Source organism: Lynx rufus, unplaced genomic scaffold, assembly GCF_022079265.1.
Source record: "Lynx rufus isolate CCGP_SWC_20201006 ecotype Redwood Valley unplaced genomic scaffold, mLynRuf1.p SCAF_3, whole genome shotgun sequence".
NCBI classification, from domain to species: Eukaryota; Metazoa; Chordata; class Mammalia; order Carnivora; family Felidae; genus Lynx; species Lynx rufus.
The window spans coordinates 125,444,341-125,456,868 of NW_025814845.1; the positions used below are offsets into that span (position 1 = coordinate 125,444,341).

General features: G+C 39.7%; 1 protein-coding gene across 2 annotated transcripts in view; it reads left to right on the top strand.

Annotated features, from left to right (window-relative positions):
* The window catches only part of DCLK2 (doublecortin like kinase 2), a 153,084-nt gene that overhangs the window by 114,893 nt on the left and 25,663 nt on the right, over positions 1-12,528 (top strand). For both annotated transcript variants that reach the window (XM_047092192.1, XM_047092191.1), the window contains 3 exons: positions 5,280-5,355; positions 6,196-6,304; positions 8,048-8,105. In XM_047092192.1, the coding sequence (XP_046948148.1) occupies positions 5,280-5,355; positions 6,196-6,304; positions 8,048-8,105 (243 nt within the window). The remainder of the gene's footprint in view (positions 1-5,279; positions 5,356-6,195; positions 6,305-8,047; positions 8,106-12,528) is intronic.

The window sequence follows — 12,528 nt, forward strand, 5'->3', positions numbered from 1 at the left end:
TTGAGGAGGATCTCGCTAACATGAAGCATGTAGGCACTTCCTTTGTGCTGTCTCAGCATCATAGTTGCTGATGGAAGCATAAATGCTCATTAGCATTTTAAGAGATTTTAATAAAAATTGTTAGTTCGACAATAGGAATGGGACAGGTTTAATCAAGAACGCCAAATTTTAATCTCTCTGGTGCTAATTCAATCCTTGCTTCAATAAGAGAATAATTCTTAAGAGGGACAGGGAAATACATAAATTGTGCCTGGGAAACTGTGAATTTTGTAGTCCTAGCTTCATCCCCTGCATTTTCATTGCTCTTTGTCTGCATGCCTCTCAGGGCACTGGGAATGCTTTGCTTTATGCTGCACAATAGACACTTCACATTTGCCAGGGATCTGTCCAGGGATCTTGGTGAATACCCAGCTTTTCTTGTACCCTTGGAGCACCAAGCTTCATTGCTGGGGGGTCAAGTGAACTTAATCACTAGCTGTGTGATTCAAGCATTACAAGTCCAGATTCATGCCTTAGTAAAATGGCTGCCTCTCACAGGTGTTCAGAGTCCTTTGTAATCATCAGAACCTTAGCAACCATTTCTTGGAATGAAGAGGTTTCCCAGAAAGGTTTTAAGCATGTACATGTGTCTCCTTATAAGATTGTAAACCTCTGGGCGGTAATGATCGTGTCCCTTCATCTTTATATTCTCTAACAATTCAGCCTAGATTATTGCTGAGGGAGGAAAGGAAAGCTGTTGCTGTGTCAAATCATGTCCCTGTCTATTCAGCTGTGCTGTAATAAAATGATTCCCCTTTGTGTTTTCATTTTCCAAGCTTTATTTTCAAATAAAGGAACATTATTTGGATAGGTAATTAGATATGTCACTCCTGTTAACTCTACAGAGGTTTTTGGTTTTGTTTTGGTAATTGCTTGAGGTTTAGCACTTAAAAAAATTTCAGTTTGAGAGTTTTGAAAAATGCCCTTCTTGCCATCAGTATTTGCTAAGAAGTCTACACTTCCTGGTGATTTAGTGAAACCTTTGTCAGGTACTCCTGAAAGTATCATTTCATTGCCCCCCCCCCCCCACCACGGGCCAGTTCCCCTGCTCAGGCTTCAGCCTAGGTCCTGCTCTCTTTAGTTACTAGGGAACCAGTTCCCACACCTGCTCTGTCTCCTGGTCTCTTTCCTTGTTCTTTGCTGCCTCTGAATCCCAACATAATCCGTGTTTGCAATTGCTGGACTGTTACTGAATTCCTGGGATTCAGAATAGGTCAGTGTTGGAGGGTTAATCAAAACAAACACTGGGAAAGTTACAGTGGTTCACAGGAACTCAATTAGTAAACACTCTGAGGAGTCACTCATCCATGTGAAAATGTATATGGAGGTAAAAATGCCTGCATTTTAGTCCCTTCCAAGAGTTCCCTCTTAGAGAAGCCTTGAGTTAGAACACATCAGCTTTCAGTGAACCAAAATGTACTCAAATTAGCTCAAGAAAGGGGCTTGTTAGAAGAAAGCTATCTACTTCCAGGAGAGCTAAGCAAGCAGGCAGGTGTGGGAGAAGGCAGGCACAAAGGCAGGTCTGAGGACTTCAGCAGTGGCCGTGAGGCCTACATACTGCACACGTCCATAGGCTCAGAGTGTTTGGAGGAGAGATGGTTTCTGCTCAGCACCCAGGCCTGACTCAGCCAGCTGTGGCCTGAGGGTGTGGGGCTGCCCCATTCTGGGCTGTGAAATTTAGACATGCAGATAAGATGGTCACTGCCCCTGCTGTTTCCAGGTATTAACAGTCCCCCTCCCCCATCACTGTAATCTAGGGGTGAGCAGTGATCAAAAGGGATCTTTCCAGGGCACATGGGTGTCTCAGTCAGACTCTTGATTTCAGTTCAGGTCACGATTTCATGGTTTGTGAGTTTGAGCCCCACATCAGGTTCTGCGCTGAAAGTGTGGAGCCTGCTTGGGATTCTCTCTCTGCCTCTCTCTCTCTCTGCCCCTCTCCCATTCATGCTATCTTTGTCTCTCTCAAAATAAACTTCATTTAAAAATTTTTTTAGGGTTTATTTTTGAGAGAAAGGAAGACACAGAGTGTGAGCAGGGGAGGAGCAGAGAGAGAAGGAGACACAGAATCCGGAGCAGGACCAAGGTTCTGAACTGTCAGCACAGAGTCTGATGCAGTGCTCCAACTCACAGACCATGAAATCATGATCTGAGCCAAAGTCAGGCATTTAACTGACCGAGCCACCCAGGCACCCCAATAAATAAACTTTAAAAATAAAAAGGGATCTTTCCATTTATTTTTTGGGATATACTTTCTCCAAAATGACATTCTTCTTGTCTTTATTCCGTTAAGAATTTGGCTGATATGAATTTTTTAAAGTTTTTTTTTTTAATGTTTATTCACTTTTGAGAGAGAGCGCGTGCGCAAGTGGGGGAAGGGTGGTAAGAGAGAGGGAGACACGGAATCCAAAGCTGAGCTGTCAGCACAGACCCTGACATGAGGCTTGAACTCACAAACCCTGAGATCATGACCTGAGCTGAAGTCAGATGCCTAACTGACTGAGCCACCCAGGCACCCCTGGCTAATATGAATTTAATTTGGATCTCTTATTCACTTGACTGACCGTTTTCAGTCTACGAAGGGTTAGATTAGAAGAGGAATGAATTATGTAGCAAAAGAGCTCTTGTAGCCATTGTACATTCAGTAGTTGGAAAACATTTCTCAGTCACTGGATTCTAGGCTCTATGCTAGGTATTTTAAGGAAAGGTATACTAATAACTAATAACGACTTATATATAATATATATCACATATATGTAATATAATAATGACTAATAATTTATTATTTTGTACTTACTATATTTTAAGGAAAGGTATACTAATAACTAATAATGACTTAATTACATGTCAGTGAGTTGACACGCTAAATGTGTTTACATGTATGAGCTAATTTAAATTTACTTGCAAATCTTTGAGCTAGGAGCTGCTACTACCCCTATATTCAAAGTAGAAAATTAAGATTTAAGAAGTTTAAGCAACTTTAAAAAAAGATTCATTTAATGTATAAAATGCATGATAAAAAGTGTTGGGAAACAAATTGGACAGGTAGGTAGGGAGACAAATCATGGGATTATCCTATTGGTGTTATTCTGTTGGTCACAAAGACCCACTGAGGTTTTAGATCGATCATAGGGGTCATACCAGAACTACGCTTGCAGAAGTTTCCTGGCAATCCTGTGTGGAATGTGGCTGAAACTGAAAGTAACTAAGGAGGCTTTTGATGAGGCTCCAGGAGAAGCCCGAGGAGGACCAGGACCGGCTTGGTAGCTGTGGAAACAGAACTGACTGAAGAACCTTGTAGTTTTCTTTTCGGCTTCCCTTTAAGCCGCCTCTCTGGGCTTTAGTTTTAAACAATCTACCTTTTAAACATTCTAACATAGAATACTGCTGATTCTGGAGTTGCTTTTCATTTCAGCAGGAAAAAAAAACAAAACCAGGAGAAAACAAAAAGGCTAACATGTGAAAAACTTTGTCCTCCATTTACCTTGTGAGAAACAGAATGATTGAACTCCGAGGAGTCTGTGGATGGTGAAGTGTGAGCTGACTGTAGCGTTTTCAAGATAAAGGGTGGCCTGAAAGGGACCCTGCACGTACACACGTTGCTACAGTTATTCTCCATGTCAGAGTGAAGGAGGCAGAACTTGTGAGAAGCATGGTTGCCACTCAGGGCAGGAGCTGACTGGTTGACTCTCAGAACTGCCTTCCCTTGGCCTTAGGTTTCCCAACAGGACATGCTGCTGCTGGTTTTACTGTCCACACAAGGTGTGGCTACATGGGATCTGAGAAAGCAGACCAATTTTTAATGCCTCTTATTCTTGAGACTCATATCTTATTCCAGAAGACCTTCTGGATGATCCTATTCGAAGCAATGTGTGTAAATCAGTATTGGGCTTTCCTGGGTTTTGAACCAAATTCAGTCTCAGCAAGGTTCTTACTTCATCCAGAGGAAGGGAGTAGGCCCTTTGTCGTTTGTGTTTTTGATCAGCAAGTATTAAATCAGGATTGTGTGTACCAGGCACTGTGCTGCATACGGGAGATGCAGTGATGAATAAGGCACAGCCATTATGGGACAGAGGTACCAGGACAGCTTGGGCATCGAGGCAAGCAGGTATGCACAGCAGTACAAAAGATGTCAAAGAGGCTTCTCAGTATCTGGTAAGTCCTTTGACCTTGGAAGCTCCTGAAAGGAATCATTAAAGAAAGAAACACAAAGTTCAAAGAGCAAAATTTGAGTTTAAAAGCCTACGAGCCCTTAGGGATAAAGAAAAAAAGAAAAAAAATTCCCTAAGCATACGTAATAATAAACATGATATGAATAATACGAGTTTTTCTTTTTTTCTTTAAGTTTTATTTATTTTGAGAGACAGTTCTCATGAGCAGGGGAGGGACAGAGAGAGAGGGAAAAAATCCCAAGCAGGCTCTGGCCTGTCGGCACAGAGCCTGACGCGGGGCTTGAGCCCACGAAGCTGCCCGGTCATGGCCTGGGCCAATCAATATTCAAAAACCAGACGCTTAACCGACTGGGCCACCCAGGCACCCCTAATATGAGTTTTTTAATTCTTCTAAGGATTACAGATATTTTTGTGACTGGGAACTGCAGCGTCACTGAGTTGGAATCTTTTAGTTTTATCTTTTATTTCCCTCTGGTTCCTAGTAGTAAAAGTTTTTAACATGCTTAGGAGGAATTCTTGCTGTCTTGGGGTCAGTAAAGAAGAGGGTTGAGCCAGGGCTACACTCTGGATCCTGAAGCCACAGGAGGGTGTGGAAGGTGGTACAGTGCTGGGCATGGGGCTGGAGTTCAGAGAAGGGCTCCCCCTTAGGGCCCCCCCTGGGGTCGGCCACAGGGCGGTAGTGGGATCTGGGGACTCGGTGCTGACATTTCTTGGAATTACCTATAGTTCCTTGTTCAGTGGTGGTGCCATGATAGTTTCCTTTACTTTATTCCCCTGAGGTCACAAGCAAAACAGTATCAAAGAGAATAACATACTGTCAAGTTTCCTGACATCCAATCTGAATTGAAAATACTTTAAGGAAGAGATATGTTAATGGTGTGTGTGTGTGTGTGTGTGTGTGTGTGTGTGTGTGTGTGTGTGTGTGTATGGAAGAGATGAGAAAGAGATGCCTCCTCTCTTTTTGTATCATTATATTTTTGCATGATATAAGCATCTTCTATTCTTTAAGGATTTGCTAGCTGAATATTTGTAAATTTATCCTGATAAGTAATGGTCACTCTCTTTTTTCAGCAGATTTCTGCACACGGCAGATCTTCTTCGAATGTAAATGGTGGACCTGAACTTGGTCGTTGCATGAGTCCTGAAGGTAGTCCTCAATCTGATGATTTCTTTTATACAGGAAGTTATCTATGTGAACTTGGTGGCCACCCAAAACCCACTTGATGCTAAATTATAATCTTCCTAAACAGGGATGTAATCATGTCACCAGTTAGCCTATTGAGCTGTAGTGGGTGGGAGTCACTACAAGATATATAAAGTTTCCTTGCTTCTAATTAAGCTAACCCAATTTCAGATTTTACACTTGGGCTTATGTATTTTTTTTCCTTAGTGGCAGTCTGCTCACAAGTCCTACACATAGACTTTCTCTCAATTAGGTAGCAAAAGTATGTTTCTTCATTGGTTATCTGCTATGTGCTGGGCACTGGGGATGCATTGTAAAAGTAGTCATTTTAACCACTTTGTCCTCCTGCCTCTCCCCCTTCCCCTTTTTGAGAAGACTTCGAGGCAGGAGTTAGCCTTCACAGGTATCCCAGCTGGGTGGAATTTGCTTTACTAGAAAATCCTGAGGAGAAATCTTAAAAATTTATAAGATGAGATTAAATCCCCACCATTGTCCCCTTCCCCTTTCTTGAGTGTTAACAGAAAAGTTTACAAAGCTTAGGTTAAGCTTCCTTTTTACTTATTTCAGCTGATGTTTGGGGAATTTGTTAGTTTTATTGATTATGTTTGTTTCAGATTCCACAGCAAGGTTAAAAGCAAATTGGTGATTCAGGTGTTCTCCTCAAAAGATATGCTTAGAAATTTTCTAATGATTCATCATTGACTTAGAAATGAATGCATTGCAATTTATTATTGCCCAGATATGTAGGAATCTAGATGAAATGCTGATGTGTTTGCTAGACTTTGCATTTATCCTTTTGTGCAGGTGTGAATGGAAACAGGTGCTCTGAATCATCAACTCTTCTTGAGAAATACAAAATTGGGAAGGTTATTGGTGATGGGAATTTTGCAGTAGTCAAAGAGTGCATGGACAGGTGAGGATAATCATTTGTTCACCTACACATACATTTTTTCCTTAGAGTCTATTCTTACCTGAATGTATGAATAAAATGCCTTCCTGGGAAATCTCTATTTCCCCCTTTCTGGAAAAGTCTGCTGTTAAGATCAGCTGCTTTGTAAGCCCACAGGCAGTTTGACCAGAAAAAATACGGGTATACACACAGAATATGAAGTTGTTTTGTATGCAGTTGAGGTGAGAGATTTATCATTTAAAAAATAAATGTATATAGCACTTACCTGTGTCAGGCACTGTTCTCAGTTAATACTTAGTTGTTTATACTAGTAGTTCAGGATACATGAGCTCTGACTCTATTAAGATCAGAGTCAGCCAACTTTTGCCTATATTAAAATTATATTTTTGCTTATTCAGCCTCATTTTGTTTAAAGTCCTAAATTCTCAAATGGTAAGAAATCCATTCTTTTAAATTCCAGGCCTTTTTTAAACAATATAAAAACTGGAAAAGACTCAGATTAGAGTCTTTTTGTTTATAGACCAATGTCTGACCTGTTGTAAGTGGTAATTTTTATTATTTGTGGGGAATTTTCCAGAAAGTTGTAGGTACAGTTTTTCCATTTCGCCAGTCTCCAGTGAAGCTTCGGTGCCCCTTGTAGAGGACGCTTCCCTGTCCTCTATGTTGTTTGACTTAGCCCTGGTGCACAGCTTGTCTCCCAGGTAACAAATTAAGCAGCTAAAATATGACCTCTGAAGACTCATTAGAAGTCTGAGTCCGGGGCGCCTGGGTGGCTCAGCTGGGTAAGCCTCTGAGTCTTGATTTTAGCTGAGGTCATGATCTTGTTGTTTCTGAGTTTGAGCCCCACATTGGACTCTCGCTGACAGCGCGGAGCCTGCTTGGGATTCTTTCTCTCCCTCTCTCTCTGCCCCTCCCCTGCACATGCTGTAGCGTGCATGCTCTCTCTCAAATAAGTAAAATATATATTAAAAAAAAGAAATCTGAATCCGTGTTTGGTTTATGTTATGGAGAAGTAATTTAAATGAATGTTATTCTTTTAAGGTCAGCTTCATCAGTATGGACTTTGACTATGTGGCAAAAACAGCTGGACTTGAGAGAACTAATATATTCCAAGAATACTGCTATATTCTTTGTTGAAGTGTTTTCCTATTCTACAGGAAATTTTTTGGCGTGTTCAGATTAAATTATGTTAAAGGTGATTAAAAGTGAAATAACAACATCAACATTTGTATGTCCGAGTAAATGACCAATCTCTTTACTACCAGATATAAGCCTTGAAAGCTATGGATAAAGTGACACCAGATGGAGTTTTGCTGAGAAATAGATATTGAAAGTCTAGGGCTTTTTAATCATTAATAGATTAATGTAAAGATATATTGATAATAGAAAGTTCTCAGTTACTTTGATTCATTTTTCTTAATTTTATTCTGCCTCCTAAGAAAACTATTTTGAGATTTTAGTATGGAAGAAGTTCCTTGTCCAACTCTGATACAATGTAAGTATTTTTAATATGTGAGTTATTTAATAATATTATAATTAATATTTATAAAAGAAGATTGACAGGGTGACTTTGGATTTTTCTTTTTTTGGGGGGGTACCTTTCTCTCTGACCCCACTCAACATTGTTCCTGATGTACAAAGGAGGAAGCCAGCCCTTCTTCCCTGAATTTGTACTGTAGAGAAAATCAAGAATGATTGTATCTTTGATTTGTATCTTTAAATTGCCTTTCTCTGTTTGTTTCATAGGTCCACTGGAAAGGAATTTGCCCTGAAGATTATAGACAAAGCCAAATGTTGTGGAAAGGTACAGTATACATAAATGTTGTATAAAAGAAACTGAGAAACCTTGGTGTGAGGTGTTTGCTGGAATTTATGTGGACATTGACTGACAAGGCCTTAACAGGAATAGGCCACTGATCAAAAATGGGGGAAGCACTATGAAGCTGGGGTTTTTTCTTTATTTGTTTTTGTTTTGTCCTGTCATTGTTTCAAAAATTTAATCATAAAACAATAAATTGAGTTCATGTGGTCTTAGCTATCAAAAATGTAAGCTCTTTTCTTTGGGAGATGCCTATTTCCAAACCCAGCAATCCCCAGAAGATATATCAAGAACCGTGATGGGTCTAAGACTTTACCCTGCTTTCAAACTAACAAATTAGCCTGCTAGCTGTATGGATTCTAGCAGAAGACACCAGGTTGCTGGGTCAGTGACAGAAGATTTTATTCCTCATGGCAGAGGTGGCTTTGGTTCCCCGTAGCTCTCAAGCCCCACAAAAGTGATGTGGAAGGGCTGCGGCAGTCGCTGTGCACACAAGATGTTTCCATCACAGTTGAGGGTCCTCAAGCCTAATAAACCCCCAGTCTTATGAAGGGGATCCTACCAAACCTGTCCAAATCTTGCCCCAGAGGAGAACTTTATTTTTATTACCATGGTCAGGAACCAAATCTGTCCTCTATCTCTGAGGGAGACCCTAACTCTACCCTTGGGAAGATAGTTTGTCACAAAAGCTGATGAAGATGTGCAGAAACACCATGAAGAATTGTCCTCCCCGCCCCCCAACACCAGATGAGCTTTTTTCTCCTGTCCCACTCTTAAGCTGGGCTGGGAAAGATCAAATGATGAAGTGCTGCTGGAGTATTGCTAAGTTAATTATGTTTGAAAAATATTCTATAACAGGGATGACAAAGACTTTTTTAGATTACTTTCTGGTAGCACAGCATTTAAGAGAGCAAGTCTCTCGAACTCAGTAACACATGTGGCTATCTGAAATGTGGCTAGTCTGAACTGAAATGTAGATGTAAAATACACAGTAGACTTTTGAAGACTTAAAAAAAGAATGTGGTACCTCATTAATGTCTTTTGTATTTGACTGCATGTTGAAACAATAATACTTTGGAAAAATTGGGTTACATAAGTTATTTTATCTGCTTCCTTTTACATTTCTTAATGGGGATATGAGAAAATTTAGATTTGTACGTGTGGATCACATTATATTTCTGTTGAACAGTGCTGTTCTAGTGCCATATTGTATAAAGTTGAGTCTTGGTTCCATGCCTCTTTTTGTTCCGTTATCTTGGAAAAGTTACTTAATCCCTAAAATGTGGTTGTTAATAAAATCTAAGACACAAGGTCATCATGAGTATTAACTGAATTAAGATATGGAAAAAATGTAGAGAAGTATCAGTATATAGGAATTTAACACATATTAACTGTTAACATTATTAATATGCCACAGGAATTCAGAATTTATAATTAGGAGAATTTGAAGTGATAGTAGTAATGTTATATTTATGAAACTCGTAAACTAGTCTTTATTGGATTTGTATAAAATTGTGAATTCTTAAAAAACTTAAAGTATTATTATTATGGTGAAGTTTCAGAAACGCAAAAGGCACATTTGTCATATCTTTTTTTTTTTTTTTTGCCACACTGTGACAGCTTATGAAGCTGAGGCTATCTGAAATGCCCCCCCCCTTTCTTTGAAGAATAAGTTTTTTTTTACAGTTAATTTTTGTTAAGTAATTCTGTGTGCTTTTACTTGTTCTAACAATATTATTACATTTTTAACTGCAAAGCCTTTTCCCCAGATGCAAGTGTTGCTCTTTCTGGTATGGTGTGCTTTAGGCAGAATGTGTCATAATTTTGGGAGCCCAGTTCTAAACAACTGTATTATTCAAAAAAGTAAAAAAAAAATAATAATAATAATGATAATAATAATAATTGCTATGGTAGGGATATTGTTTACCTGATTAAACTTTAAGCAGCTGTTTTAGTAGTTGAGAAAAAGCTCTTTATATGCAAAAACTTTTAATCTGGTGCACTAAGTGTTGAGGCAAATGATTAGGTCACTTTAAACATTTGGATCTGTTTTTCTTTGTTATTAAATGTCATTCTATTTTTATAATTCATGATCATATACCTATTTGCATTCTTACATTTTGCTTATTTGAGCAACTATTTCAATATTGACTATATAAAATGATAATTTTATTTATTTATTTATTTAGACTTTTTTACAAAGTTTATTTTGAGAGAGAGAGTGAGAGAATCCCAAGTAGGCTCCATGCTGTCAGCGCAGAGCCCAATGTGTGGCTTGATCCTATGAACTGTGAGATCGTAACCTGAGCCAAAATCAAGAGTCAGATGCTTAACCAACTGAGCTACCCACGCACCCCTAAAATTATAATTTTAGCCCTTGCTTTGTTCCAAATAAGTTGCTTTTTCCATTAAATATTACTTTTAGAAAAAAATGGTATAGATAATTTGTTTTTAAAAACAAAATTTAGAGGGTGGTATAGTGGAATTAGCTACTACTCTGTGGTATTGTCAGTTACCTCTGCTTTGTGGGTTGTACACAGAAAAATTAATAATGCTGACAATGATATTTGTGTTTTACTAAAATGTATAATCTATCCAGGCTTGGACATAGAAAAATTTTGCACATTACCTTTAATGCCTTGCTCAACAAGATATACCAGTTTCACTGATAAGAGAGATTCAGATTAAATAGCTTCCCAAAAGTCCCACAGAGGCAGAACAGTGATTGGAATTTTGTGCTAGTTGGTGCCATACCCTATTACGTTAGCCAGTCTGCCATGTTCCCTATCCAAGTTCAATTTATTCACTTGTTCACTTAATAAGAACCTGGGAAAAAAGTGTGTAACATTTCTGGCCTTCTGTTTGCTTTTCTGTAATTTCCATATACATTGTTAGATTGGTTTGCTCATGTTCCTAAAATTTAACGTGTGTGCAGGAAACTGCTAGGAAGAGTGTAATTTAGCATATAAATTAATACCAGTTCTATAGAGAATGTTAGGGGAGTTTGGAGGTAGCACATGAGAGAGAAGTTAGGTGACCGGTGAAGATGCCAGAGAGCAAGCATTTGAGCTGGGCCTCGAGCAGTGGGGAGGATTTCAATAGGCAGCAAGGAAAACCAGGAAAGCAAGGAAGCAAGGAAAGCCTTCCAGGTGGCCTGCATGGCCTGAGCAAGGGCACAGAGGATGGAAAATGTGTTAGGTGCTTCTAAGTAGGAGGTTATTGCAAGCCGTGCTGTGGGGCCACATTTATGGACGCTGTTGAGAAGGCTGTGATGTGTGTAAATTTAAGAATTCTTCCATATCTAGTGGTCTAAATAATACTCATTCTAAATGATTATTTATTAAATTTGCACAGGGTATGAAGCTCTGAGCTGTCTGTTATGGTGCCGCATCCTTCGCTTGGGGATGCATCCTTCACTTCCCACAGTTATGTATTCATTATCTACATGTAATGGAACCTAGCACAACGTAAACCCAAATGTATATTGTATTAGCTTCCTGAGGCTGTTGGAATGAATTACCACAAACTTGGTGGCTTATAACAGCAGGAATTTATTCTCTCACAGTTCTGGGAGGCCAGAAGTCTGAAATCCATGCTCCCTTTGGTGCTCTAGAGGAAAATCTGTTCTTTGAGTAGCTTCTGGTGGCTGATGGCATTCCTTGGCTTGTGGCCACGTCGCTCCAACCTCTGCCTCTTGTCTTCACATCACTTTCTCTTCTATGCGTTTATTTTACCTCTTCTGTTTGTGAAATCTCCCTCTGTTTCCCTTCATAAGGGCAATTGTGATGGTACCCAGATAGTCCAGAGTTATTTCCTCATTGCAGAATCCTTAATCACATCTGCAAAGACCCTTTCTCCAAATAAGGTACTGTTTACAAGTTCCAGGGGTTAGGCCTTGGTATCTGTGGGTGGCCATCATTCAATCCACTCCATACATCTACCACGGAAATCACATGGGGTGATCTGAACATTTTCTCTCTCTTACTGTATTATCCTCAGCAATACTCATTAAGCAGTGTGGATACCACCTGGAAAGTCACCGTTGGCCAAGAGCAATGTGCAATGTGCTTATTCACTCAGACATTTCACACCTATGCTCGTTGCTGGAGAGCAAGATTGAACAGAAGCTTCCAGACAGCAGGATGAGAGCAGTGGTTGGAACAGTGGGAATTGAGGAAAGTAAGAACAGTGCCTCACTCAGCCATGGTTGAGTAGGGGAGTCTATTTAGAGGAGGAGAGGTCGGTCCAATCTAGACCTGAGGAATACATAGGAGTTCCCCCGAGGAGTGGAGGAGGTGGGTGGGAATTCCAGACAGAGAAAACTTTTGCAAATTTCTAGAGGTCCAAGTGAGAGATTGGTAATAGGGATAGAGGTGAAAGGATGGATTCAGAGGCTGTTGAGAAGGTC